This window comes from Calidris pugnax, unplaced genomic scaffold, assembly GCF_001431845.1.
Source record: "Calidris pugnax isolate Ruff unplaced genomic scaffold, ASM143184v1 scaffold470, whole genome shotgun sequence".
NCBI classification, from domain to species: domain Eukaryota; kingdom Metazoa; phylum Chordata; class Aves; order Charadriiformes; family Scolopacidae; genus Calidris; species Calidris pugnax.
The window spans coordinates 57,986-85,897 of NW_015092761.1; the positions used below are offsets into that span (position 1 = coordinate 57,986).

The 27,912-nt window shown below is 43.7% G+C and overlaps 1 protein-coding gene across 4 annotated transcripts in view; it reads right to left on the minus strand.

Annotated features, from left to right (window-relative positions):
• Window positions 1-119: 119 nt before the first annotated feature.
• Window positions 120-27,912, minus strand: part of LOC106900568 (myosin-3-like) — a 31,876-nt gene continuing 4,083 nt past the window's right edge. Inside the window, exons 8-31 of one of the 4 annotated variants that reach the window (XM_014962657.1) lie at window positions 27,196-27,283; window positions 26,987-27,104; window positions 25,154-25,277; window positions 24,926-25,062; window positions 24,594-24,849; window positions 24,165-24,407; window positions 23,607-23,783; window positions 23,381-23,526; window positions 23,201-23,291; window positions 22,430-22,819; window positions 22,195-22,321; window positions 19,833-19,951; window positions 19,269-19,465; window positions 18,885-19,068; window positions 18,485-18,650; window positions 17,743-17,867; window positions 17,239-17,547; window positions 16,950-17,153; window positions 16,609-16,734; window positions 15,110-15,280; window positions 14,913-15,017; window positions 14,741-14,836; window positions 14,480-14,617; window positions 120-225 (exon numbers count right to left, since the gene is read on the minus strand). In XM_014962657.1, the coding sequence (XP_014818143.1) occupies window positions 169-225; window positions 14,480-14,617; window positions 14,741-14,836; window positions 14,913-15,017; window positions 15,110-15,280; window positions 16,609-16,734; window positions 16,950-17,153; window positions 17,239-17,547; window positions 17,743-17,867; window positions 18,485-18,650; window positions 18,885-19,068; window positions 19,269-19,465; window positions 19,833-19,951; window positions 22,195-22,321; window positions 22,430-22,819; window positions 23,201-23,291; window positions 23,381-23,526; window positions 23,607-23,783; window positions 24,165-24,407; window positions 24,594-24,849; window positions 24,926-25,062; window positions 25,154-25,277; window positions 26,987-27,104; window positions 27,196-27,283 (3,894 nt within the window). In that variant the 3' untranslated portion in view covers window positions 120-168. Of the gene's footprint in view, window positions 226-11,565; window positions 12,024-12,644; window positions 13,485-14,479; window positions 14,618-14,740; window positions 14,837-14,912; window positions 15,018-15,109; window positions 15,281-16,608; window positions 16,735-16,949; window positions 17,154-17,238; window positions 17,548-17,742; window positions 17,868-18,484; window positions 18,651-18,884; window positions 19,069-19,268; window positions 19,466-19,832; window positions 19,952-22,194; window positions 22,322-22,429; window positions 22,820-23,200; window positions 23,292-23,380; window positions 23,527-23,606; window positions 23,784-24,164; window positions 24,408-24,593; window positions 24,850-24,925; window positions 25,063-25,153; window positions 25,278-26,986; window positions 27,105-27,195; window positions 27,284-27,912 lie in introns of those variants that run through there. The other 3 variants (XM_014962658.1, XM_014962656.1, XM_014962659.1) reach the window with 3 other exon arrangements.

Below are 27,912 nucleotides of genomic sequence, written 5' to 3' on the forward strand. Positions count from 1 at the left end.
AGTAGCGGTAGGCTTCAGTAGCTTTCAGTCCTTGCCTGCATGACATGCAGACAGTCAAAAAACTGTGCAGCTCACTGGGGCAACAAAGTGGATCCCATCACCTCAAAAAGAAGTTCCATCAAGTGAGGAGCAGCAGGGTAGGCAGAGTACAGGAGGGTCCTCTTGTTATCACAGGCTGGACACATTCAAGGTGGCAACTGTATGCTGGTAAGAATTTCCACAGCCCTGTTACAGGAATATAGAGATCTGGTACAAACCTTTTTAATTCTGAGTCACCAAATACCATTTGTCAGAAAATGTGTGTATGATATAGTGAACAGCAGTTAACATCACCGCTGTGTGTTATTTCTGATCACAGCATAACTTTGAAGGAAATAAGATTACACGATGTCCCTGACAATGGCAGGGGTCTTGGACTTGGTGCTCTTTGAAGGTCCCTTCCAACACAAACTGTTCTGTGATTCTGTGTGACTCTGTGAATGGCTGTACTGGGTGAGATCAAAGAAATATGTAGACTCTCCCACCTAAGACATTTCTCATCATCCCAATCTCCTCTACATAATGTGCCACCCATGTGGTTAAGCCTAGAGCACAAATTTCCTCAAGTTGATGAAAAATGTCTGTGACTGGAGCAAAATCAAACCAGGCATACATGGGAAACCATACTGAAAACAGCAATATATTTTCTGTGCTGCTGCCAGTCATGGGAGACAGAAACACAAGCACATTCCTACTATCTCTGTATGAAGTCTAAGCAGCCTTTGGCCTTCTCAGGTCTCAGCGACCTACTTGTCTGCGCACATGGATCCTGTAATGCTCATGGGATACAGCAGACATCCCCTTTAACAGGGATCCCCTTGCACACCCTCCTAGTGAGCCCTGGGAGGCTGGAGAGAGCCCAGACCTGCTGAGCTTCTGCTCTGGTAGGAAACCTCCTCCTGTAGCTTGATGGCCTGGGGAGCAGGGTCAGGTGCCTGGGAGGTGCTCAAGGACATGGGACAGGGAATGTCTGCATGGATGTGCTGGTCCTGTGAGTACACACCAGAGCCAAGGTGAATGGAGTCAATCCTGCTTGTGGTAGGTAATTACTGGTGATTATTCTGCCCTGCTTCAACCTAACCGGCATATTGGATGACTGCTCTCCAGACCCTCATAAAACACTGTAAATATTCCATAAGGTAGAATTTATATACATCTGTTCTGTTTTTATACAGAATTTTATACATAATACAACAACTTTTGATGTGTTACTGTCTCTGAACACTGTTACACAGGTGCCAGACTTGGTGACAAGCGGCTTTGCTTGGACATGCTTCTGAAGTTAGGTTCCTTTCATTTATAATGACCAAATATGACCTGGTGTTGAACAAGTTCAAAGATCTTTGTCCATCTGTGCATCTATTATCATATATTCTCACAAAATCTCCAGAGGAAGAACACCCTGCCTACTCACTAGGACAGAAGAAACTGATTGCACAGCAAACCCATTTGCTATCTTTTCTTTTCTTTTGATTGACAAAACCCCCTCAGATAGATGCTATAGCACTAGGATGCTTTCTAATTAAAGACAGTCTGATACTGTTTCAAGTTATCTTCTCCTTTGCCTTGCTGTTAGCTGATAAACAGCACTTGAGCAAGGGGATTTTTAGCAATTTTGATGCACTTGGACAAGCCTGTTCCTGCAGAGGGAGGTGGAAATGGCTGAGGTCGAACAGGTAAGTGTAGGAAGATCGCCGACTTTCCAGGCTTGCTGGTGGGTTAGATGGGAAAAAGCTGTGGATGTGGTTTCTGGGAGCAGCTATTTAGCACTACCCACTGCTCCAATATGCCTTCCCGCAGTGGTAATCTGGCCTTGCAGAGCTGTGGCATACGCAAAGCCATTTTGCTGTGATCATTACCGTGATGAATATCCCCTGCTTCTGAACACTGTGACTACAGCAGGCTTTCTTAAACAGTAAGGTTTTGTTTTACTCCCTTCCTTCCCTTTCCCCAGGTCTTCAGAAAATTTTAATCCCAAATAATTTGCTTTTCCAGCTGCTCTACAAAACTTAAACTCATCCTCATTTGAGAGGATATGAAACAGCAGCATCCATCTCCCAGCTGAAAGCAGTAAGGATGAGTAAGGCTTGCTCAGCTGTGAGAAAGCCAGAGCAGAAAAAAAGCATCATGCAAAGAGAGCCTCATAAATTTGAAAATAAGCAGACAGCCATATCAGCCTAGAGCAAAGGTCCAGCTGGTATTTTGTGCATGATTGTACACTGGATGCTTAGTGAAAATACAATTTTACTTTTTCCATGCTATTTTTAATATTATGTAAGCATATCATCTTCCTACCTGGTTGTTCCTTTCCCAAAGTGAAAGATCATGGTCCAAACAGTTTGCCTCTCCAGTGCTCCCATCAGTTTTGCTATCTTTCTCTTTTTTGTGGGCCTGGTACAACGATTTTTATTTTGTTCTCAGTTGATCCTGATAGTTTGGGCTATCAGTAAGCACTGACTGGACATTTGGAGGCAACTATTCACTATTCTGGTAGCCTTCCTATCTCCTAATCCTGGTCCTCCTTTTAGAGACTGAATTTCTATAGGACATATATGTATGGCTCAGAGTCTTCATGTGGACAGAGAAGTTGATGTTCTCTTTCATCTGCCTAAGGGATGTTTACAACTGATGACTATATTGTCTGCCTTACAAGGACAATGGGACAGCCACACTAACAGAGCAGTGGAGGGACAGGAAAAGCAGCAGACTTTTATCTGGAGGTGAGCAGCTCTTCACTGAGTTTCAGAGTTGTGCGTTACTCAGACTCCTCTCATGTTCCCAGCAAACATCAGCGGAAGAGCTGGCTGAAGAGGTGACATTCAGGATGCCCTTTCTATCACCCACCGAAGCAGCTGAGGGGCTCCTGTTACAGAGTAGGGGAGTGGAGTGGGCAGGCTAAGACACCTCCGGGTAAGACAAAGAAAAAAGAGAGCAAGTGGCAAGAGGGGGAGGGAAGGAAAATCAGGATTAGGTGCTTAATATTAGCACTAGCAACAACTGTATCCCAAAAAAGAGAGCAATGAGGTGATATCTTCCCGGGCTGACACTCATCTGTGACAGATGCACAAATCCCACTTCTGAGCAGATTTCAGTAAATGGAAATATACTGGTATGGGATTTGTATAAACCTGTTCACTTTAAGCATTAGACCTTTCTGGGTTAAAACAGCTTACTGGATTTCCACAGGATTTTCTGAGTACCAGGGTCACTGCAGTGAAGTTACCAACAGGATATGTTGAAGAATTTTCTAGTGGCATTTTCTGAACTAACTTTTAGGTTGCAGAAAAGATTCTTTTGCAGCTTCAGGAAATTTGTTAAAAGCGACATTATTTTATGTTGGCAGTTTTATTTCCTTAGTGGTCAGCCTAAACGCTTTCTTAATTGCTCTCTGCATCCATCTGAGACGCCGAGGGAAGGATACAAGCCCCTGCTCCTCCTGAAGGAACAATCAGTCGTGCAAAGCAGACCAACTCCAGCAGGAGACAATGACAGTGACCTGTCACCAGATATAGACACCTACCAGGGTGTTTTACATCTCAGGGCTGCGGCCTGAGAAAATACATGCTAAGTCTGCCTCAGCTCAAGATGCAGTGCCAACTTCACTCCACCACTGCTTTGCTGAGTGACACAGGCATATGTTGCCTTCATTCCAAATGAGTCCCTCAGGTCCTTCAAATTGCATGCTGCTCCCTGAGAAGTGCCTCCAGGTGGCCGGTATCTCACAGAGTGCTTGTAGGGTCTGCTGTCTGCCCCTTCCCTTAGCTAAGCTTGGACTTGAGCTCTCCGGGCTCTGATCCCAAAGCAGGACCGCACTTCTCCCAGCAGTGCTGTGCTGACATTGGGGCTGTGCTGCTGGCACGGGACAGGGCCTGTGAGACCTCAGTTGTGAGAGCCTAACAGCAAAGCTCCGGTGATTTCTCCTTTCCTGGGGCTCCTGACAAAAGAGTTTATGAAGGGGAATATTTTCAAACATTTGCTCTACTATTACTGGAACCCTGAATTTAAGCTCAGGAGATCCCTGGCCCTCCATGTGGGACAGCAGTTCTATATGAGCCCATCAGCCGCATCTATTTTAAACTTTCTCTCAGAGATGTTCGCTTATGGTCACGATGGACTGATGTTTTTCTCAAGACCTTTGCACAAGCCTTTATCAGGTGACAGGCAACCTCACTCCACAGATAGAGTGTCAATGTGAAATGACCCTCATTCTCCATAAAGCAGTGAGGAATTCATCTTCCTTACATCAGTGTCCCACTTTGATCCTGATAATCCAGCAGGCTTTATAGCAGTGGCTGTCAGTGGGGATTTTTTCCCAGCTTCTGCTCCTCCCGCATACACTCACCCCCAGCTCAGAACTGCTAATTTGTTCCTTTCCCCATTACGTACCTACCCCCTCCTCCCAGGACGGGCAGCAGTGACTAGCATCACTCAGATGCTGAGCTTCTGTTCCCACCTTCTCCTCCACTTCTGGTTGTGTTTTTATTTTCCTTGGAAGGGTCTTCAAAAAACAAATTCAAGGGGGGTGGCCACAGGCTGGGCTCACACAGAGTGACAAGCTAGGTCCCTGTGGGGTGGGCCACAGCAGCAACTCAAAACTTGGGCCACTATGCACCGTCCCCATCCACTTACCTCCAGCCAGAGATGGCAGCAGCTCCAGGGGCCAGTGGACCTCAACCCAGGCTGCCTTCCCTGCCTGGGGAGCAGGCTGCTGCAGGGCCATGTCTAGGGGCTTCCAGACTCCAGCTGGGGACTGCCAGAAGGCCCTGAAGTCTTCAGTCCTCTGGGAAGGTTGGCTTTTCAATGCCTCCTCCCAATACAGCTTGTGCTCCTGGGTTTGAGAAATGCTGCCTGAGGATGCCAGCTCCCCACAGCACAGCGCAATGAGCCATGTGCAGCAGTAATGAAACAACATACCAACTTACTGTACAGATTAAATACTGTAAAATATTTCTTCAAAAGTAAAATTAAGCTTTACAAAGCTCTCTTGCAGTAAGCTATGAATTAGATTGTCATTTGCACTACATTATCATTGTAGTGCTTCCCAGCAGGTTCCCCTCAGATTTCTCCTGACATTTTTTCCCCAAACCTGATGCTAAGTTGTCATTTCTTCCACCCCCACATCCTCTACCATCTTATCGCTTATCCTCACATACATCTTTCCTCCTCCCAGACCCCAGCACACTTCCAGCCCTACCTCAACACTGTGCTTTCTCTAACTTACACCCTCTCTTACTAGCTTATTAATTTTTTTCTGCGACAAAATTCGCATAAAGTTCAGCTGCTGGCCTCACTGTTAAAGCACTGGTGTCCCAGCTCTGTGTTTGACCGGAACATGTCCACGGGCTGCTCCACTTGGCTGAGAGGGGACATAGGTTTCTGCAATGCTGCAGGTTCTGGAACAAGCTTGGAGAAAGCCTTGACTCTGTTTTCTTCACCAGGGAAGGGACTCATGGACCGGGGCCTCTTGATGATCAGCAAAAAATGGGCATTCAGGTCCACAGGCATTGCTTTAATTTCTTGGTGCCCCCTGCACCCCAAAATGAGCCCCAGCCAAATGCTGGAAGTACCTGGGCAGCTGCTGTGTTCCCCATGGGACAGCACGTCCCAGGAGGCCACGGCGAGCACCCAGGCGCTGGCTTGGCACAGTGTCATTGCACGGGCATCAAAGGGGCCACTCTTGATTGATGCTCTTTCCAGGGAGAGCACACTCGGGCCTGCTTCTGACTTTTAACATTTCAGCTGAGAAAGGAGCTGTGCCGGAGCAAGGCTCTCTGGGGTAAGAATAGCATCTGCCGTCTTAGGACACAACACAGTTGTCCAGCTCCTACATGGGAGCACGTTGCGCTGAGATATAGAAGGCAACCTACCCGCCGAGGAATGTCTTCGAGCGCTATTAGTGGAAGCGTATCATCTACACAAACAGGCGTGACCCCGCACAGGAGTCTTGCAGGAGCGGGGCTATTTTGAGCTTCTGACAGCGAGGATGAAGGGAGACAAATGACGGCCTGATCCTCCTGTCACGGGCAACCCCCAAAGCTCCCTGCGCCCTTGTGCCCTCCTCATCTGGGAATGACTCCTGTGAAGGCTGCTGGGCAATTTGGTGGGACCTCAGAGCCCAGGAGGCGGGGGCCTGGAGGGAGCTGTGAACTTGGGGGGACGCAAGGCCGGGCCTCAGTCCCATCACACGGCCCGCCGTGCTGATGGCAAGTCCTGCCTGAGGCTGTGCACGGGTCCCCCAGCTTAGGGCTCACGGCTGCCTGCTTTATTTTGGACGGCACCCGTGAGACCTAGAGAGATAGCAGAGGTGTGTAACGGCGTGCAAGGGGAAGATGCAGGAGGCTAGAAAAAGAACCAGTTGACTTGGCAAAACAGAGTCTAAAGCAAGCTACAGTAGGTCAAAACCGAGACAAACACAAATACTTTTCAGCCAGGAGGGTATTCTCTTGCCACCTGAAGCTCTCTATTTCTGGCATGATGTTTGGCATCACGGGTGTCTGAAATGCCACTTTTCCTCTTGCCAGCCAATGCAAATCTCCCCCCCAACTAATCGCCATTCTTATAACATGCTCTTTCTTGTTCTGGTTATAGAAATTTTTTTTCCATTCAATTATTTTTTATGGCTCTCTTATTTTTTATTTATGTTTTATTTTCATTTCTTTGTGAAAACAGGATCTGCACATTAAGCTCTCTGGGGAAAAAAAACAACTCAATCTCCTAGAAAAGTTTTCCAGCTGGATCAACTGGCCAAGTAAGTCTCCCTCAGGACTCCATGTTCAGCTGGACTGATGCACAGCAGCAGCATTTGCAGGCCGGAACAAGTGGTCAGGGGATTGTATGCGTATTAGGCATTACATAAAGTGCTGCCACTAAATACAATCCTGCAGTCTTAGGGGCTAGATCTGATGCTAGTTCTTGGAAGATGGCCCTTGGCTCAGTCCCAACCCCTGAGCCATTCCCAGGCATGTCCAGGACTCCTGCAGATGAAGACTCAGCTGGTTCAGCTGGCAGAACAGGGGCAAAAGAATTCAAGTTATTTTTCCAGCAAGTTATTTTTCCAGCAGCCTAATAAGTTAAACTGACTCCTCCTACAACCCCCAGCAGTATTGTTTTGCCTAGCTCTTCTGCACTAAGGGTGCAGACAGGGTACTGTGTTCTGCACACAGGGTACCTCCCTGTGACTATCACAAGACAGTACAACTGGGTGTAGGCGGTGTGAACAGCCCCTTCTCAGCTACTCACTTTACCTCCTCATCTTGGTGCCATGGGATGAGGCTCAGGTTCCTACAGAGCAGCCTTGCCAGCTGGAGACTCAACCAGGATCTCAAAACCTTCTCCCCGGTGTGGCAGGCTGTGTGATGGAGATGCCAGACAGGCATCTTTTTGAGGTTCTCCAGCAGCAAAGTGCTTCCGTTTGTGCTGCCCTGAACCATCATCACTCAGCATGAGCTAAGATTCCTTGCATTAACTCGAGCTGTGAAGCTTTGTGACCATGAGCATACATGTCTTTCAATTTGCTTTATTATTATTGCATGAAATTGGCAGTACACAAAGTGGACCACAGGCTTTCCACAGAGCTGCACTGCTACTGGCAGGCCCTGAGCTCAGTTCTGTAGTCATGCTCTCAGTATCCTCAACTCCAAACTCTCCAGACCAATCTACACACATGGCATTTTATGCCAATGCAGGCACAATGGTCTCCAGATATGGTCAACCTAAGGACTCAAGGCCACCAGGTGGGAAAGCCAGGCTCCCTCACCTGCCGTTCATCCAACCTGGAAGTGAGTCAGAGCCAAAGCACTAACCAAAAGAAAGTGAATTCCCGTTCTTGAAATTGGAAAGAGCTCCACTGCCAGCAGAAAGGAGCTAGTGGGATGAGGTTAGTGATTACCCTGCTCAAGCCTCATCCCTGCAGATCCTCATTCCCCAGGGACTGAAGTGGATTATTGTACTATGTGACCAGCCATTTTACACTGTAGGTTAGGCTCAGTGATGTGACCTAAAAGCAAAGCAGGACTTTCGGTTGCATCCAGAAGCACAGCGGCGCACAGTGAGCTGCTGAGAATGACATGCAGGCAGTCTCCTGGGAAAAGCACCTCTCCTGGGAAAGCACCTCTTAAAGGCAGCAGGAAATGAAATAGAAGTCTTCCCTTGGGAGAGCAAAAGAGCAACACATCCAGATCTGTCCCAACTGATGTGAAAAACTACTGTTCAATTCTGATTTCCCCAAATCACAGGTCCGTAACAGTGGACAGAGACCCCCTCTTGAAAATATCATGATGTTGGGACAGTTTTTGAGGAAACTGCGGGCTACACTCACTGAGAAGGTTTATCAAAGTTCCAGGTTTCTCAGACAAGTTGAAGATCTTGCAGCTCATCAACACAGTATCTCATGAGGGTTTTTTTTCGCCAGAGTGATAGGAAAGCTTGGGACAATGCATGACAATCATCGTCAAAGACACACAAGGAAATGGGAAAACCCATTTGTAACTATGGCAGTAGTTCACAGACCTCTGGAGAACAAGGTGAGAGAAGAAACTGGTAATCCCAGACCCTGCTCAACCTAGCAACAGTTCTGTTTATCTCAGACCAGGAATCTGAGGGCAGCAGTTAATTATCTGGGCAAAACAGAGTCCCTGTACTGGTGTTGGCAGATGATCTGCTTCCCAGGTTTTGGGACAGAACGAATGACTTGACGGATGACAGCAGAGTTGGTTGCAAGCTCTCTGGCATGAGGACACAAGCAAGGAAGTGCCACAGGCTTTATAGCACCTCGGCATTTGACTCATTCATGATGAACAGTTGTGAAGGTTTAAGAATAGTAACCAAAGCACTAAACATGATGGTCTCAGTGGGTTTAGAGAAATAACTGGGTATGAGGGTGGATTCATAGTTTGGACCCTCAAAATGAGATGTCATTGCTAAACTAGACTTGTAGATTAAACCCACTCAGAAGACGAAAATTCCTGTGTATTTTAGACTGTGTTTCATATATAAATGACACTCACTTTTTTTGGATACCAGTACATGGCAAAAAGAGCATTCCATATCTCCATGTTCACGTATAAGTCTTCTGTATTCAGTAACAAAAGGTGGGACTTACATCCTCATTTGCTTGCACAGACTTCCTAACTCAGAAACATGGCAACTCATCAGAGTGTCCTGAAGCATGGATTTGACAATGGGTACAAGAAAATGTGGCTGAATGCAGGAGATAAAAATGAGACACTCAACTTTAATGATCTCAGCCTCAATCCCGTAATGCCATGGGATGATGCCAAGGTGATGCCAAGGAAATGGTGTGTAACTGAGAGACTTCCTACCCAATAACAGATGCTCTAAATCTTGCAACTGGAAAAAATAAATTCACCAGTGGACTGACTAAACTACCTAAAAAGGGGTGCTATGTAGTACATTCTGGCAACTTCAGCAGGAGTAACTAGATTTAGCAAGGAATCCCTGAGAGACTCCTCTTTGTGGCACTACTAAAGTACTGTGTGAAGCTATGAGAAACTGTACATGCCACCACAGAGTTAGGAGGTCAGAAGTTAGAAAACACATAGAAGCACTGCAGACACCATCCCAATGATTAAGAAACCCACTCCCACACTTTGGGAGCCCACTTGCAGCACCAGTCAATCCAGTCAGTGAGCACAAGTTCATTGGCAGCCACATAAAGGAAGAAACAATGGGCAGGGTCCTGTGAGCCCCATCTTAGAGAGCAGCTAAAGAGATCAAACTGAGCTTGTGTTTGTGAATATCAGAAGTGCACAGGTGACAGGGAGAACTGTCAGTGACAAGAGAAACATCTATGTTAGAAAATACGTTGCTATAAGCTTTTGCTAGAACAAATGAAAAATCAGACACTTTCTAAGGTGTGTGTACGTTGTGTTTCCATGGGGGCTAGAGGGGAGTGATGTCAGGGGTGGCTGGGAGGGACCTGATGGCCTCCAGAGATGCCTTCCAACTTCAACTGTTCTGTAATATGTGGAAGCACAGAAATGTTAGAGGCCTTCCATCTCCTGGAGTCCAAACAATGATGGATTGATGGACTGCTCTGTCAGTTGGCTTTGCTGAGCTCTGCAGGCATGACAATGTCTTTGGCAACCTGGGAAGCCATGCCACACGACCTTAGTTTTTGCAGTGGTTCCTAGGTGGTACCTCTGGCACAGAACTCTCAAGGTTTTTGCTCTCAAACTGAGAAACCATTTGAAATTCATGCAGACTGAACCAGGGATGCAAATCTCCAGGTTATCTAATGCAAGGAAGTGATTTACTAACAGGTTGCCAGTGGGCACTGTTCATTTGGACAAGGTGATGTTCATCAGCAGGTCCCATCTATAGCACAGCTCTACCTCCCTTTCTTCATAGTGAAGTACAGCTCCCAGGTCAGGTGAGCCAGATGTGTCTGGCATGTAGGAGCTCAGTACAGAGGGGCATGGCAAATTGCTACATATGAGTGAACTGTTGATCTGGTGCAGTGGCAGTCAAATGAGTAAGGCTCCTGATTATTTTCTGGTAATGGAAGAAATAGGTCTGCCACCAAACAGGAGCAGCCCATACACAGGCAATGTTGGACCAGTAAAGATTAGGCAGAGACATTGACCATGACGGTAGGGCCATCCTGACTCTTTGCCAAGGAGCATGAATGCACTGAATGAGGAGGAATGGAAAAAATTGGAGGTCTAATATGGAGCCATGGTGAAACCTTCAAAAGTGTCATGGGAGGGACAGGTGTCTTTTGGTTTTATTAACAGCTTCATAGTTGAAAACTGAATAAGAGGTGATGCCCATCCCTTTTTAACACAGGAGTCACAGAACATCTTGGGTTTCTCCTCTCCCATCCTTGTTACTGACAGCAGAAGCACGCCAGGCTGCTTTCTGAGTGCTGATGTGGCTGTGTCCTGGAGCCAGGTAAGGTGATCCATTTGGATATACCTTTCCTTGGCACACAGAGATGGAGCAGTCAGCTGGAACTTCCCAACACTGTCAGCATCCTATTTGACTCACTGTCCAGTGCTGTGTACAAATTTGTCCTCTCTGCACAATGGTAACCTATTCACTCTGTAGCCCTTACTGTGCTGCCAGGTATGTCTCCTCAGCAGCCTTCACCAGTGTCAAAGTATCTGGGTTTTCTCTCTACCTGAGATCCTGAAGTTTCAACTATACCACATAAACACCACAAAGTGGCTGAACAAGTATTTCTCTTTGGGAAATACCAAGCAGAATTATGGTGCCCAGTGTCATTGGGGAGATAACCTTCAAGAAGCTATTCAGATTTTCCTGCTAACATTGCAGACCATTTGATAACTATTTCCAATGTAACAAGTATGTGAGACACCAAAGTTTGAGTCCTCATCTGCTCAGAGCTGCAACACTGGAGCTCAGAAGTGAACCAACACTCTGAAGTGCTGTTTGACTACAAGGAAATTAGAAATACTTGATTTGTAATGCACACAGATGGCTGTGGGCTTACAGGCTGGACCAGTCTTGTTCTTCCATGCAGAGATACAGCAGTGAAACTAAGCATGAATGCTGCAATTTTGTTCATATTGCATGTTTGACATAGCACATCTGCTCATACAGTAGTTTATTCTCAGCTTCATTTAACAAGGTCATGGTATCTGCTTTCAAGCAGAAAATATGGAGGAAAGCTGTCAAACACCTAGATTTTAAGTCATGACAAAATTGCTCAAACATAATCATAGCAGCAATAAGAATTGAACCCACAGTTTTGGCTATGGTTAACTTAGAAAGAAAATTACTCATTTGAACATCAACATTTGGAGCATCTGAAGTTGCAGATATCTGCTTTATTGACACTGGTACACCAGCAGAGTTGACAGAAAATGTTTATGTCCATAAGCAAATGAAAGACTACTTGCTACCAGTGTAGCTCCAGCTGCTGCAAATCTGCAGCTGGACAGATACTTGGCATAAGTACTGGTTATCCCAGAGGAAGCTCATTTTTTACTTCATAACACCACCTGGAAAGGAGAGGCTTTTTTTAATCCACACATATCAAGATGAGTCTTCTGGTCCCTAGAATCATCTGCCTCAATGAAACATCCAGCTAGGATGTGCCAAGCAGAGCCCAGGTAGCAGTGTCTGTAGCCCTTAAGACACATCATCAAACGTTACGATCTCGGACCAATAGGTTGAAATGGAGAATCAACCCACAAGGGGTTGGAAGGGACCTCTGGAGATTATCTAGTCCTCCCCCCCCAGCCAGAGCAGGTCCACCCAGAGCAGGTTGCACAGAAATGTGTCCAGGCAGATTTTGAATGTCTCCAGAGAAGGAGACTCCACCACCTCGCTGGGCAGCCTCTGCCAGGGCTCTGCCACCCTCACAGGAAAGAAGTTCCTCCCCATGTTTAGATGGAACTTCTTATATTCAAGTTTGTGCTCATTTTATCTTAGAATCATAGAATGATTCCCTGGGCTCCACTGAAAAAAGACTGGCCCCATCCTTCTGACACCCACCATTATTTATAAGCATTGGTCAGGTCCCCCCTCAGTCCTCTCTTCTACAGACTAAAAAGACCCAAGTGCTTCAGCTTTTTCTCATAAGAGAGATGTTCCAGGCCCCTAATCATCTTTGTAGCCCTCTGCTGTACCCTCTCCAGCAGTTTCCTGTCCTTCTTGAACTGGGGAGCCCAGAACTGGACACAAGACTCCAAATGCAGCCGCACCAGGACAGAGCAGAGGGGAAGGATGACCTCCCTTGACCTGTTGGTCACGCTTTTTTGTGATGCCATTGGCCTTCTTGGCCACATGGTCACATTTCTGGAAACATATCTGTTGGCTTTTCTGAAGTGCTACTTCGCTGTTGCAGTGTTTAAACAACCCACACTCCATACTCTGGGCCAAGGAGTATCCCAGTATTCCCAAAAGTGAATGTAAAGCATGGAAGGGAGCAAAAGGATGCACTGATCCATTGTATCTATTTAAATATTCAGGCATTACAATGTTTAATTTTAGGCCTCTCAGAGCAGAATCCATCACTTGTCCCAGGTACGCGGGCTCCATATACACTGCACAGTATCAGGCACCTCAAAGCAAGATCTAAAACCTTAACATATTGCTGAATGAGTTTCCCGTAGTTCGTATGTTCAACCTGCCTTTACCTGGGGATATTAAATAGGAGATATCTGAAATGTTTTCCCTGTCCAGGCTTTCAATTCAAGATTCAGCGTTCCTTCTCTAAGGTAATCTCATGTCTAGAGATGTTGCTTGGACCCAGCCTTCCACGTTCTTCCCCTAGGGTCTCGGCAAGATACTCTGACAAGCACTGAGGAGTCAAAGCTTTTTATTGGACCATGGCATTAAGGGACTCATTGAAAGTTGCTCACCAGCCTCTGGCAGAACCAACATTGTCTATTGAGTCTCAGGCCCGAGCCTTCAGGAGAAAGCATGTTCTCCGTAGTGTCTCTTCTAGAGTTAAAATGCTGTATGATTAAGAGGATGCTGTGGGTAAGCAGAAGGCAGCCTGGAGCCAAGGCTCTCCATGTCCTACATACGTGCTTTAGGCACTAGTAATTTTTTCAAAATGTGGACTGAGGGTATTTTACCTCCAACCACAAACTGAGCTAGATTAGTACAGTCAAAAGGTGTTCCACCTGCTCAGATCACATTAGGAAAATTAGGCTCTAGATCTTTTACCAAACAGTCTTGACTTGGAAATAGACAACTGCCTGGGAAGTTCAGCTAAGGACACAATGCTGCTGCATATTTCTCAACCAGAACTTTAATTCTGCCTAAGACTCCCAGGAAGTTTCCTTTAGGTATGTTCAGAGTCAGACTAGCTCTCATTCTTTCACTTTTAGAGGCAGTTTCTTAAATCTGAAACTAATGTGATGAAACTAGCCAGAAGGCTCATGCTTGGCACCAAAACCTGAAATACCAGTCATAGAATCACCGAACAGTTTGAGCTGGAAGGGACCTTCAAAGATCATCTAGTCCAAAACCCTTGCCATGGACATGGATAGCTTTTACTTGATCAGGTTTTCTGAAGTCCTGTCCAACCTGAGCTTGGACACTTTCAGTGATGGGGTATACACAACTTATCTGGGCAACCTGTTACAGTGTCTCATCAGAAAATATTTATTCCTTATGTCCAACCTAAACCCACCCTCTTTCAATTTAAAACCATTGCCCTTTGTCCTGTCCCTACAGGCCCTGGTAAAAAGTCTTTCTCTGTCTTTCTTATAAGCCCCTTTTATATATTGAAAGGCCAGAATATGCCAGAATATATATTGACAGGCTCTGCTCAGAGCCATTTCTTCTACAGGCTGGAGAATCCCAACCCTTTCTCCAAAATCCCTTCCTTCTAGAACTGTCCTTTCTAAATGATGGCTCTACCCACCTGCAAGGCACAAATCTACTGCTTTACTTACTTGAGCAAACAGTACAAACACATCTGCCTTCTGCAATAAAGGCTTACCTTTGTAGAAGGGACTTCTCGGGTTTTAGCTTTGAGCTTGTTCACTTGACTCTCAGCAATATCTGCCCTTTCCTCAGCCTCTTCTAGCTTATGCTGTGCTTTTCTGAATTTGGAGAGATTAGTATTGGCTTGTTCATCCTGAAATGGCAAAACAAAAGGAACTAAAAACTGCCTGGAAACACACTGGTGCACAGAGACAAGTTTTAAACTGACAGTCCTAGAAAATGGCAAATAAGTATTTGCTTCAGTTGAGTGACTCACAGCTTCCTCAGCTTGTCTTTTGTAGGATTTGATTTTCATCTGCAGTTTATCTACCAGATCTTGTAATTTCATCATGTTCTTCCTGTGTTCTTCATTCTGTGGAAAAGGAATGTGTAATTACACGTTCCTGGGAGACAAAACATCAGGAGAATTGCTTTCTATTTATACCCACCTGAAAAGTAAGCTCTTTGACACGCCGTTCATATTTGCGGATGGCTTTCATAGCCTCTGCGGATTGTTTACGTTCTTCTTCCAGCTCAGCTTCTAATTCTCTGATCTGGTGAATCAATCATCAGTTGGCTTGAGCCCTCACAGAGAACTCAGAGAAGAAAGGTATCTTTGACACTCGTGTTCAGTGCCAGTACCCACCCTGGCTTCCACCTTCAAGAGCTGTTTCTTGCCTCCCTTTAGTGCCAACTGCTCGGCCTCATCCAGACGGTGTTGCAGATTCTTCACTGTCTGGTCCAGGTTCTTCTTTATCCTCTCCAGGTGGGCACTGGTGTCCTGCTCCTTCTTCAGCTCTTCTGCCATCATGGCTGCCTTGGAAGGGAGATGATACAAGAAACTGGAACTATGTGAAAGAACAGTGCATGCTGGGCACCATCTGAAGATTCATCCCTGGTTCCTGCTGGCCATTCCTGCCACTGCATTTCCTGCTTTGTTTTTTCCTGGGACATGTGATAGTGGCAGGAACATGATAGGAAATAGAAGGAAAAAGGATGGGAAACAAATCTTTTGTTTCTTGCTGCACACATGGAGCTTGGAATGACAGAAAGCATAAACACTGTGTCCCGCTGTGTGGTCACTCCTGTGACCTTCATTGGCACCAGGTGCCGTGGGGCAGAGCAGGAGCCACAGCAAAGCTGGGCAGCAGGGTGCATCTGCGTAACACACACGGAGCGTGCCAGTCTCCACACTGCTCCTCAGGGCACCCCATTACCTCCACAATAGCCCGGCTGGCCAGCGTTACAAAGCAGAGTACAGTTTAAAACAATCTATAGTATTTAAGACAAAACTAGAATATGTTTCGGTCTCAAACATTTGATTCCCACAAAATCAAATTGAGCATTTTGGTGAAATATTGAGTGACATTACTTACAAATAGTGTAAAATTCAACAAATAGCTTTGGCAGCAAAATACCTGAAAAAGCCTAAATTGAAAAAATGTGAGAATAAAATAATGGCATTAGAAATTTTATAAATATATAAAAATATGTGTGTCTGTGTATAATTCATTGTAATGCTCTATTTCTGTTTTATTAAAACAGAATAGAAATTATTTAATATTTTCTTTTCATTTTCATGAGCAAGTGGGTACGTTTTCCTTCTATTTTAACTCCAAATAATGTTTTTAAGTTTTAAGATTTTGTTTTGATCCTATGCATCAAAAAATCATTAGCAGGTTGGGTCGCCTAATAGAGCAGCCCTACTGCCTGGCTGAGCTTCACTGACCATGCACAGGAGGATATAGCACCAATTTTGAATGGAAACTCACAATTCTCAATTAAAAATTTCTTAAATGGGATTTTGAAAAGATAAATATTTAAATTGATTAGATACTTTACTGGTTTCAATATTGCAGGATTTTTTGTGGTTTACATTTTCATGCAGCACTGGAGAAAGTTACTTGTTTTAGACTGACTAAATGTGGGTTTGTTCATTGTGATGACAACAGCCCCAGTAATTCATCTGTCAGCAGGACAATATCCCTGTTGCTCTAATCCTCCTCTGACACGTGGCCTCTTCAACCAAGCCCACAGACTGGTTCTTTGTCTGCATTGTGACAAGAATATTTACATTAACTCCGAGCAGCAATGCCATGGGGAAGCCCTGAAAATTCAAAGAGAAAAGCAGAGTAACATCCTCACATTTGTAATTGCCTTCTTAGCTCTTTCCTCAGCATTTTTCGCTTCATTCATAATATCTTCCATCTCAGTTTGGATTTGTGCCATATCAGTTTCAAGCTTCTTCTTGGTATTCAAAAGGCTGGTGTTCTGTAAAGGAGAAAGAGAGGCTTTGAGTGCCTGTCTTTGGTCTCTTACACATAGAGACAATGAATTGCTATTTGGTCATACTCTCTGAATCTCAGGACCCAAAAATATGTCTGTCAGTAAAGGAAACTACCTGCGCGTGTACCTATCCTCTGGTACAGACCAGCTCTCCGTGTTTGCTGAGTGTCAACACAACTGCTTTTGGTACCAAGCCTGACCTGGGTGTGGAGGAGCTGCACACGTTCAGTGGCATCCAGAAGCTCCTGCTCAGCCACCTTCCTCGAGCGCTCCGTCTGCTCCAGGGCTGCCCGCAGCTCCTCAACTTCAGCCTGCAGCAGGTTTGCTCTGCGCTCCACCATGGCCACCTGCTCCTTCAGGTCCTCCTGTGTCCTGAGAGCATCGTCCAAGTGCAGCTGCGTGTCCTAAGTATGAAGAGCCAATTTTATCCCAATAAATTTCTTGGATACTTTGCTTAAAACCAAATCAACTAGAAAGGTAAATCAAGACCTTGAGAACACCCTGGATGCTGTGCAGGTGTTTCTGCGCCTCGGCAGTCTGGCGGTTGGCATGGCTCAGCTGGATCTCCATTTCATTCAGGTCTCCCTCCATCTTCTTTTTCAGTCTCAAGGATTCACTTTTGCTCCTGATCTCAGCATCCAAAACGCCCTGCATTGTCTCCACAGTCATTTGATGGTTCTTTTTTAACTGACTGATCTCCTCATCTTTCTCAGCAATCTTTCTGTTGATTTCTGATTTAATCTGAGTCAGTTCTCGGTTGACACCAAGGATTTTGGCTTCTTCATGCTCAAGAGCTGCCTTTAAAAGAAAAACCGGAACAAAACCCACAGAAGTAACATTTCAGTGAAAGTAATTGTGATGTTACTCAGTGACTTCACACAAGCTCCTTAAGTTTGTGGCAATCAGCCTTGCACACAGCCACTACCCAGGAGAGAGAATAGGCAGCATGCAGACTGCTCTCTACTTTTGCCACTAATATTTAAATTAACTCACCTCTGCCTCCTCAAGAGCTAACCGCAGCTCAGATTTTTCTGCTTCTTCCTGCTTCTTGGCTTTCTCAAGGTCTCTGATCATTTTGCCATTTTCAGTAATTTGTTCAGTCAAATCAGCTATTTCCTCTGTGAGATAAGAGCAGCATCAGCCTGGGGTAGCCAGAGAAGCTGAACTCTGTGCTTTGTGACTGTGTCCAACACCTCTTTTGTATATATACATATATATACACATATGTACATGTGTACATAGTTGTATATGTGTATATGTATCTACGTACAGATAATAACAGGTAGAGCCAGCTCATGCAGGATGACAAACACAGGGGCATCAGTGTGGTTTCATAGCCTTTCTTACAGAGAGCCTGTAAGATACCTGCAATTGCTTATGTCTCTGGACCCGCCACCAGAGTAACACTATAGGTCTTGTCATTATATGGTCACAGTGCATCTCCACATGCTGTACAGCCTTTTGAGGGCACCACCTTTACCTGGGAGTGGCGCCTAAATGCCCTCAATCTTAAATCTCTGCAGCAGATAATGGAGAGCCAGGACATCTGCTTTATTACCTTAGTCACTTTACAAACTTGCTCAACAACTTCTGCTGAGACATTTATATTCTCCATTAAAATGGAGAGAATAGAAATGACAGACTTGTAATTTTGTGTAGCTTGTGCAGACGTGAGCATGCTTCTCCTTGCTGTGGACTGCAAACAGCTAATGGGGAATCAGAGCCAAACACTTACGCTTGAGAGTCTTGTTTTCCCGTTTGATTGTTTCAAGCTGAGCTAAGGTTTCCTCATAGACATTTTTCAATTGGAAAAGCTCTGTGTTCAGCAAGCGTGTTTCTTTAGAGAGAGCTTCCCGTTCCAGCTGGCTCTCCTCGTACTTGCCTTTCCATTCTGTCACAACCTGAAAGACATCGTGTTTTGTTCCCTGCTAGTACTGAAAATGTTATTTTATTTGTGGCTATTTTCTGTACTAGATAAATCCTGCAGTCTCTGAAAACAGGACAAATTCCCATTGTCATGCTCTGGAGGAGTTATAACTGTTAGACTCAACCTGATTTCTACATTGACTTAAGTAAGGAGTATTAGTTTGGCCTTCTAGGAAGGCTAGACAAAAAATACTGTGCTCATTCATCACCTTATCAAAGTTCTGCTGTTTCTTGTCAAGGGCAGCTGCCAATGTATTTGCTCTTTCTTTCTCCGCTGTCAGATCCTCCACATCCCTCTGCAACTTCAATTTCACCTTCTCCAAGGAGACACACTTTGAATTCACACTCTCTGCCTGCTGCCCTGCCTCCTGGAGACGCTGAGAGAGTTTTTTCCTTAAGAAATAAGCATATGATTTAAAAAATCAGTGCATTTTGTACATAATTGAACGAGTACAATATTGGAAGTTGTTTTTTTTTAAATTAAGTGTATAGGCAAACTCCAATAAAATAATTTAGGTCTGGCTACTGAAAGTAGGTCTATATTCTGCACAATATACATAACATCTGGACAGTTCATTCTATCTATCACTTACTTGGCCTCCTCCAGCTCCTCCGTGCGCTGAATAGCATCCATCTCATATTTGGTTCTCCACTGGGCCACTTCGCTGTTGGCCTTGGACAGGGCACGCTGCAGCTCCCCCTTGGCCTCCTGCTCCTCCTCATATTGTTCCCGGAGCAAGTCACAGTCGTGGCGAGCAGACTGCAAGGCGTGGGCCAGGGCGTTCTTGGCCTAAAAATTACCCATAATATAAAGGATTTATGTTATCTGTGACCAGCAGGTGACCCCATGACCTTGCACACTAAAAACATGGTCAGTGCAGGTTGGGCAGAAGACAAGGCCTAGAGGTTTACATGTGTTCAGGCAGCAGTCTTCAGCTGCAACCAACTTTTCTCAGCTCTAACACTAGAAAAGACCAAGAGCGATGCTCCCACCTATGCTGTAGCTTTTCTTCCCTGAGGCTACAAAAGCAAAACAAATCACATAGACCATCGTTTTAAAGTTAAAAACCATGTGAAAAATTTAACCGAAAGTGAAACCACTTTTAACATGTCAGAGACCTCCTTAGCAAAGCACTTAAACAGTAGGTTAGCCCTACCTTGATCTCTTCCTCCAGCTGCCTTTTCAGTTCTTCTATTTGCTGTGTAACTGCCTGCTTGTTTCTGGTCAGCTGCAATGCGATGGCTTCTTTCTCCTCAAGTTGACGGCTTAGTTCACCTGTGATAAGAGAAGATATGTTTCCAGTACTGTCCCGACTAAGCGTCCTGAAATGCTTAAAAAATAATTAAATAATAATCAGTAACAGACAAGTGGAACCACACAACGTTGTTTACATTATCAGTTGTTACCTTTATTTATATACTTCTACTATTCTTATTTTACCATTCTCTTTACATGTATTTTTTACCATGTCATCTTTACTCTTAGTGTAATGCAGGGTTTAGTAATGAAATTATGAGACAGCATGTCTCCTCCTACATTTATCTATTCTATCTCCTTGAATGTTAGTCCTATTTTGTTTTAATCATAAGGTTTACTGTTCATTCAGACTTCCATATCCACATGCTTAACCCACAATTCTCTCAGCTTTAACTACACAAGTGCATAGCACTTATTTTCTTAGTTTCAAACTTTCCATTCTCCTTCTTTTCTTGTTTGTTATAAATTCTAAATTTCTTCTGTACCCACAATCTTTTTTAAAAGAATGTTATGGGAACTGGCAACCCTGTCTCCAGGTCAAGATGTTTCTCTTTAAGTCGTATCACTCTTTCAAGTTTATTCTGTGGTTTCTTCCCATTCCACTTGACTGTATCTTCAACTAAACACTTAAATATGCTCCAACATTTTGGACAGGTTTAGTAATTTCTTTAGCTTTCCTACCCCTGCTATCAATGTTTACTTGACCTTTCCTTTCTCTATTTGTTTCAGGTATATCCTAAAGTTTTATTTCATAAGCTTTACAATAACTGGAAAACTTTTGTTCTACGTCATCCTCTGTCCTGTGGGCTGAAGTAACACCTCTCTCCTTTCTTGGAGAGGTGCCTATAGTCCATGCTGTCATCTCTAGAATTCTTGGGTCTTCTTGTAGCCCTCCTTCAGACTTTTCCTGAGCCATTTTAATTTTTTCTCAAGCTTTCAATTTCATTCTAAGATTCCCCTTGAGCACTGCACACAATGACATTATAACAAACTGGTCAGATTTATAGAATCCTCTTGCAAGCATGATCACTTAAAAGGGATGACTCAAAAGAAAAGAAGAAAGAATTTGGTTATGGTCTACGTCTCCCCACGTGTGTGGTACTCCATCAAAAGGTGTTGTAAATTCCCTTTTCCCTGATAAGGGATGGAGATAGGGGAGTCACAGATCACAACCAGTATTTATATAACATTTTACCAGTTAAGTTGCTACAGTTACTAGCCTCAGGCTGCTAATATTAATGCTAGGCAACTCTGAACTTAACACATTCACGTATTTCTTCGCAGCTCACCCCCACACACCCCCACACATATCTCCCTAGTAGCAGCGATGCCTGGAAGGCCAACCCCATCCTCAGAGGCTCCTGTTTTCATCAGGGGGTGTGTATAATCCTGTAGTCTTTGCATATAGCAGCCACCGCCCTCTTGGATGTGGTCCCAGTCATACAACCCACTGTTGAAGCTGGTGTTTGCCAGCAGCCTTGGGCTGATTTGGCAAGCCTTGGCACTTCTTGTCTTCCGGAGATTACCAGATATTGGGAGACTTTCACATGCTATGCCCTCTTTGGTCTTCTGTTTCCTTGTAACTATATCTCCATCCACATACAGATGTGCCTGTAGAGTTCGTTCACATAAATTCATATAAACCACTTTTTAAGTGTTTTCATGGCAGGTGTTGCCCTATGGATCAGCTGCGAGACTATGTCAGCACTCCCTGATCTGCTATTGTGTAAAATCCCTATAGTTCAGAAGGTTAGTTGAAGCCAATTCAGTGGCATTTTAATTTGAGATGTCTGAACTTGCAGTCAACCAGATCAAGGAGCTTTCACCCTCAATCTTACAAGAAGTCCGCGTGGAAGCAGTACCAAGCACCACGAGGGCAGCAGCACAAACATACTGTACATACAGTGGATATGTGCACACTTGGAGGAGAAAGTGCAGTTCTAACAAGTTGCTCAAATCATTTGGGACTGTCTCAAATTCCTCATCCCACTGCATGGAATCAGTGAGCAATGTCACATCATTCTGGGAATTATTTACCTTAGCAAATAATGCTTGCAATTGGCACGTGAACTTTAAAGTGTCACTCATTAACTCATTTCCTTTCATTTGTTTCTAATGTTGTCTGTGCCTGTACTAATGACTCCAGAAGTAGAATATGCACGTAGGAACAATTAGGTCTTACTCATGGTACACAATAAAGGGTCTCTCTACAACTGAGGGGAAAAAAATACCCCCTCAGCAGATCTTTGTGCCTTCCTTACCTGATTCTGTCTGGAGCTGAGATTTTTGTATCAGCATCTCATTCATATTTCTCTGGTTTTCCTCAAATTTGGCTTTCAAATCTCTCATCTGGTCTTCTAGGGTGTGGTACATTTTTTCCAGATTAGTCTGAAAGAGAGTAAGAAAGTGGAATCTTTGTATGCGTGTTTGTATTGCATTAAATTCCCACCAGAGAGAAATATTGCCAATTCAAGTATTTCACTTATAAAGAAACACCTTGGACTTAGTAATGGTCTCTGTACTACTGGCCAAGTCGTCGATCTCCATCTTCAGCTCACTCTTCTCCTTCTCCAGCTTCTGCTTCACTCGCTGCAGGTTGTCGATCTGCTCCCCGAGCTCGGCCGTGCTGTCCGCGTGCTTCTTCCGCAGGGCGGCAGCCGTGGCTTCGTGCTGCAGCGTGGCCTCTTCGAGGTCGCGACGCATCTTCTGAAATTCTGCCTCACGCTTCTTGTTCATTGCAGTTTGAGCAGTGGTGGCTCCCCCAGCCTCTTCAAGTCTTCCACTGATTTCCTCGAGTTCACGAGCCAGCTCATTACAGTGCTTCTCTGCTTTTGCCCGCATCGCTTTCTCACTCATGGTCTCCTCTTCCAGCTCTGCAACACGGGCCTGTATAATGAGAGAATAGCGCAGCAGGAATCAATAAGGGGACAGATAACTCAATGCTTAGGTTAATGCACAATTGCCATAGAGAATACCAAACCCGTTGTTCTGGAGAATATAAGCAAAACAAAGTTCCTTTCAATTTTACTCTTTTGCCTTTTTAGGCGAAGGCTTACCAACAGGAAAAGACCTATCAATCAACTCATACTACCTTTAGATCACAGCTGTCAGTTGTGTGGAGAAAATTATTACAACCTATTGAGTGAATTACTGTGACTGGATCAAACATTGTATCAGTGACCAACTGCGGACAAGCATTATCATGCAGCTACAGTTTAAACAAGCAAATGGTAAAAATAAATGAGGTAGTTACAGAAATCCTCTTGCCTGCAATTCTCTGATCTTCTTCTGGAATTGAATATTCAAACTCTGGTGTTCCTCAATTTTATTTTGCATTTGGTTAAATTCAAAGTCTTTCCTGTAAAGGAAATGTTCTTTTAATAAAAAGAAAATATGTCCAATAAAAAGAAATATTAAATTTGCCACTTATTTTGTTTTTCTTCATACTTCCTTAATTTTTCGTCTAAACGTTGTTTATCATTCTCCAGATCCACTATGGTTTCCTGCGCAAGTTTCAAGTCTCCCTCAAGCTTTCGCTTTGCTCTTTCAAGATCCATACAAACTTTTCTTTCCTGTTCTAAAGATCCTTCAACCTGTAACATAAACATATATAAAAATGACTGACAGAACAACTGAAGAGTCTGCCACTTTTCTTTGTGTTGATCATGCTCACGTGGTTCACTTGTTGCTCCAGCTTGATCCTGGCTTTGGTGAGGGTATTAACTTTGTCCTCCTCAATTTGCAGGTCATCCAGTGCCTGCTGGTGGGCTTCTTGCAGGGCCTTCTTCTCCTTGACTAACTTCACAATAGTCTCATCCAAACCTGTCATTTCTTCAGTTAGATTTTTGACCTGTTTTAAAGCAATATACTTGAAAGTCTCTAATAACTTTGGTGTTTGTATAGGTTAGTGATCACACAAAGGCAATAAGCATGTTGCCAGATCTACCAAAGAGACTTAATTAGTTGCATTATATGGTCAAATAATACAATCTCTCTATTATGTATCAACCCTTCTGAAGCTACAAAGCAATTCTGAACTTTCATTTTAATGCATTTTGTATGCTTATGTGTTGGTTTTCCTGCACTATAGAGGTGACCAAATGTAACTACATTGGTCCATAGATTTCCTTATATAACATCATGTTATTGTTCAAGTTGACTGCACCTTTATATCCTATATATAGACAGAACAACTATTACTAAACATGCAAATAGCAGAAATCAAAAGTACCTTGTTTTCTGTGGCGTGCTTTTCCTTTTCAGCCTTGGCCAATGTTAACTCAAGGTCATCAATATCTTTCTTCAGCTCAGAGCATTCATCCTCCAGTTTCCTCTTCCTGGCTGCCAGATCGGCATTTATCTCCTCTTCATCCTCCAATTTTTCCATTACTTCCTTTATTCTTGCCTCCAGCTGGAATTTTGCTTTGATCATCTGGTCACATCTTTCTTCAGCATCAGCCAAATTTTCATTTTCCTTTTTATAGAAAACAGAAATGTGTTTCATTGTCACACATTGGAACTGACACTTGCAGAAATGACCTGCTCATTATGCAATTGGAACATGAAATAAAAGAATTTCCATTCAGCCCTTTCCTGAACAAAACTGATCAGACAAAACTGATGTAATCTGACAATCCAAAACCAGTTTTAAATTACGTACAGTCTGTACTTGCAGCTGCAGGTCCTTTTTCTCTCGCACCAGAGTCACCATTTTTTCTTCCAGTTCTTTTCTCCTGGTTTCTGATTTAGCCAGTTCTTCTTTCATTCTCTGAAACTCTTCCTTCATCACAGCCATTTCTTTCTCAGTTTCCACGCTTTTTAAGAGGGGTTTTATCTTGAAGTACAGCTTCATCCAGGACCAGTGCTTGACGTTCATGAATGCACGAATGTTGTACTGGATGCAGAAGATGGACTCCCTGAAATCACAGCAATCCATTAGTACTGTGAAAAAAGCACATCTTTGAGACACCGGACCTTGCAGAAAACACACACCTTCGGTCAAACATTCTTTTCAATTCAAGTCTCCTGAGGTATCCCCTGCATAAAGCCTGTGTCCGCGTGATTAGTTGTCCTAAGCAATCATCTCGCATCTCTTCCAGGACACCTAGCAAACCTGCCTTGAAAAACACCTGCAATCAAAGAACAGAGTTCAGTCATCCTTGGGCTTATATTTTAATGCAACGAATGATTTTAAATTGTGTGCAAAAATGAAATGCTTACCTTAGTGTGTCCAAGTTTGTACTGAGTATGATCTATTTCAATGGAAGACAGCAACTTTTCACACGCCTTCTTACTATCAATAAACTGTCCTTCTGGAATGTCACTAGGGTTCAGAAGGCGGTATCTGACAAAATAAAGGAAGAAAAGCTTAACTGTGGGTATCATTTGAGCACACAGGATGCTACAAGAACAGCTGTCACTTTGAAGGCACAGAGGAAGGCTGAGTCTGACTCACACCTCCAGCCTTAAACAGCGAGCAGCAGGTCAGTTTAGTAGGTTTCCAGCACATGTTACCGCTCTTGCTGAGACTGAGGGCATGGACGGTCTGTTCTCTGGACCTGAGAGACTCTGCTCATCTGAGCCACAGTCATTTACACTAATCTAGGTGGGGGGGAAGCTCACTGGGTTAGCTGTAAATTCAAAAAAAATAATGGGTTTTAAGAACACAGGGACTACTACAATTACTTAATCTGACCTCCTGTACAACACAGGTACACAGTCCCCTCAGTCCCTTGTTCATCCACCCCCCATTTTGTAATTAATCTAGTACATTTTTCTTTTAAAGAAGACATTTCAGTCTTATTTGAAGCCTTCAAACTTTGAGAGTCTCCCAGGTAAGCTATTCACTCTCACTGTAGGACAGGTATACTTCACTTCTATTTTAACAACATCCTTTTTCAGGTCCCACCCTTGGACCTGCTTTGAGTCTGTCTTTTAAATGACAGGTTCCTGCATATTCAGAAATCTTTACACCTGTAGGTTCTCTACACCACAAATAAATCATCTCTTAACACACAGGCTCATGAGTTAAATAGTTTGATTAAAATCTCTCACTGCAATTAAGTTCACATTTATTCTGTAGCTCTTTTCTGAACTAGCTCCAGCTTCTCACTTTCCTCCTGAAGTAAGCAAACCAGAACTAGAACTAAGAGACCCCCTATTCCACCTCCTATCCTTTTCAGCATGCCTCTGTTTGCCCACATACAAACCTGCCCACACACATCACTTCTTCAGTGAGTGCCCAAAATGCCACTTCTCCCTTTTCAGTGTCCCCGCTCTCCAGGACACCCTGTGCAGTGCAGTCAGTGTGCTGGGCTTTCTTCATTCTTAGAGATCTGACCCTTCATTTGCCTTTGTTCAAACACAACATCTGGATGACCCCAGCTGGGTTGCCCTAAATTTAGCAACCCTTTACAAATGTCCTATTTGCATGGAAATTCCTGAGTAAAAATTGGGATTTTTTTCAATCTATAATTCAATGTAGCTAAGGTGCTGTAGAAATGTTACCGTGTAGAAATGTTAGCCCTGTACAAAATCAGAGTGCCATGTGGAGCTAATATAAATGTCCTGCTGAAGTCTCTTTTGTTAATGACATTTGCTAGTAAAGCTTGTCATTTCATCAGAAAAGTGGTATCAGGTTTAACACAATTTCCTTTCAGTAAAACCATTCTAGTTAGAACTATTTAAATAACACACTTCAAAATTCTGCTAGATATAGGTTAATATAGATGCTAGATATAGGTTAAATATAGGATGCGGTATAGACCACCCTCCATATTTTTACTGAAACATGTTTGTGTCAAATTTGAGAATTTAAGCAAGAATACCCAAATACTCAGATGAGCATGAATGAAGTGAAAATACCTTTTGGCATATGATATTCAGGAAGGCACTGCCCACACAGCCCCTGCTATTAGATATGTCTTCATACTTTCCATATTTGTTAAATATTAAAATAGCCTTTTCCTAAGAACTATACCATTGACTTGTTTAGTAAGACTCTTTTTTCAAATGAATTGGGCTCGAAGCAAACACAAGAATGTTATTACAGACCTTTGTTTAAAATCTCCATACAATATCTTGTTAGGAAATCCTTTCCTGCAGATTCGAATGCCTTCCAGAACACCGTTACATCTCAGCTGGTGCAGAACAAGCTTGTGATCCATCAGGCCTATGACAGTGCAACATGGGGATATATTGGTCTTTCTAGCATTGGTCAATTGGTCTTTCTGCCAATTTCTGCTCTGTGTTTTGGGAATTACCTGGGGTCTTTGTTTCATTGGGAATGATACAACGCACAAAATGAGGATGAGTTGTTCGCAAGTTGGACATCAGCTTATTTAGATTTTCCTGTAAAAAAGAAATCATTTGCAATCTCTGTATTACTTCAAGACAATGCAAATATGCTCAATATGATTTGTCTCTGATGAAAAAAAATATTCCGAAGTCTTTCCTTACTCCTCTAGTGAATATTCTACAATCCTGCATAGGCATCAGCAAAGTAAATAGCTATTATCAGTGGACACAATTGATAAACTTTCCTCCAGTCTTAAAATTACCTTAACAGTTAGAAGCTAATCACAAGAGCTATTAAACAGGATGAGGATGGAAAGAAACGAACAATATTCTTGTCTTTCTTGATCAAATGAATGAATGGGTTGATTTGTTGTTTTTATTATTTAGATGTACTAGCTATGTGTATTTAAAAGATAATTGAGCCACAAACTCAATGTTTGTTTATGACATCAGAAGTCACCCGCTCTGCAGCATGTCTTTTGTTAATACTGCATTTCTTGAATCATCCCATGCAATAATGACATGCATAGTGAGTAAAGCCAACGTCACAGCCAGATAGATGCTGCACTCCTCAATCTGCCAGGAAGGGTTGTGCCTGTTACTGGCCCCAGGATATAGATTTGTGACCTCAGCATCAAGGGGCTGCAACACATAATTTGTGTGACCACAAGGCACGAGTTGCC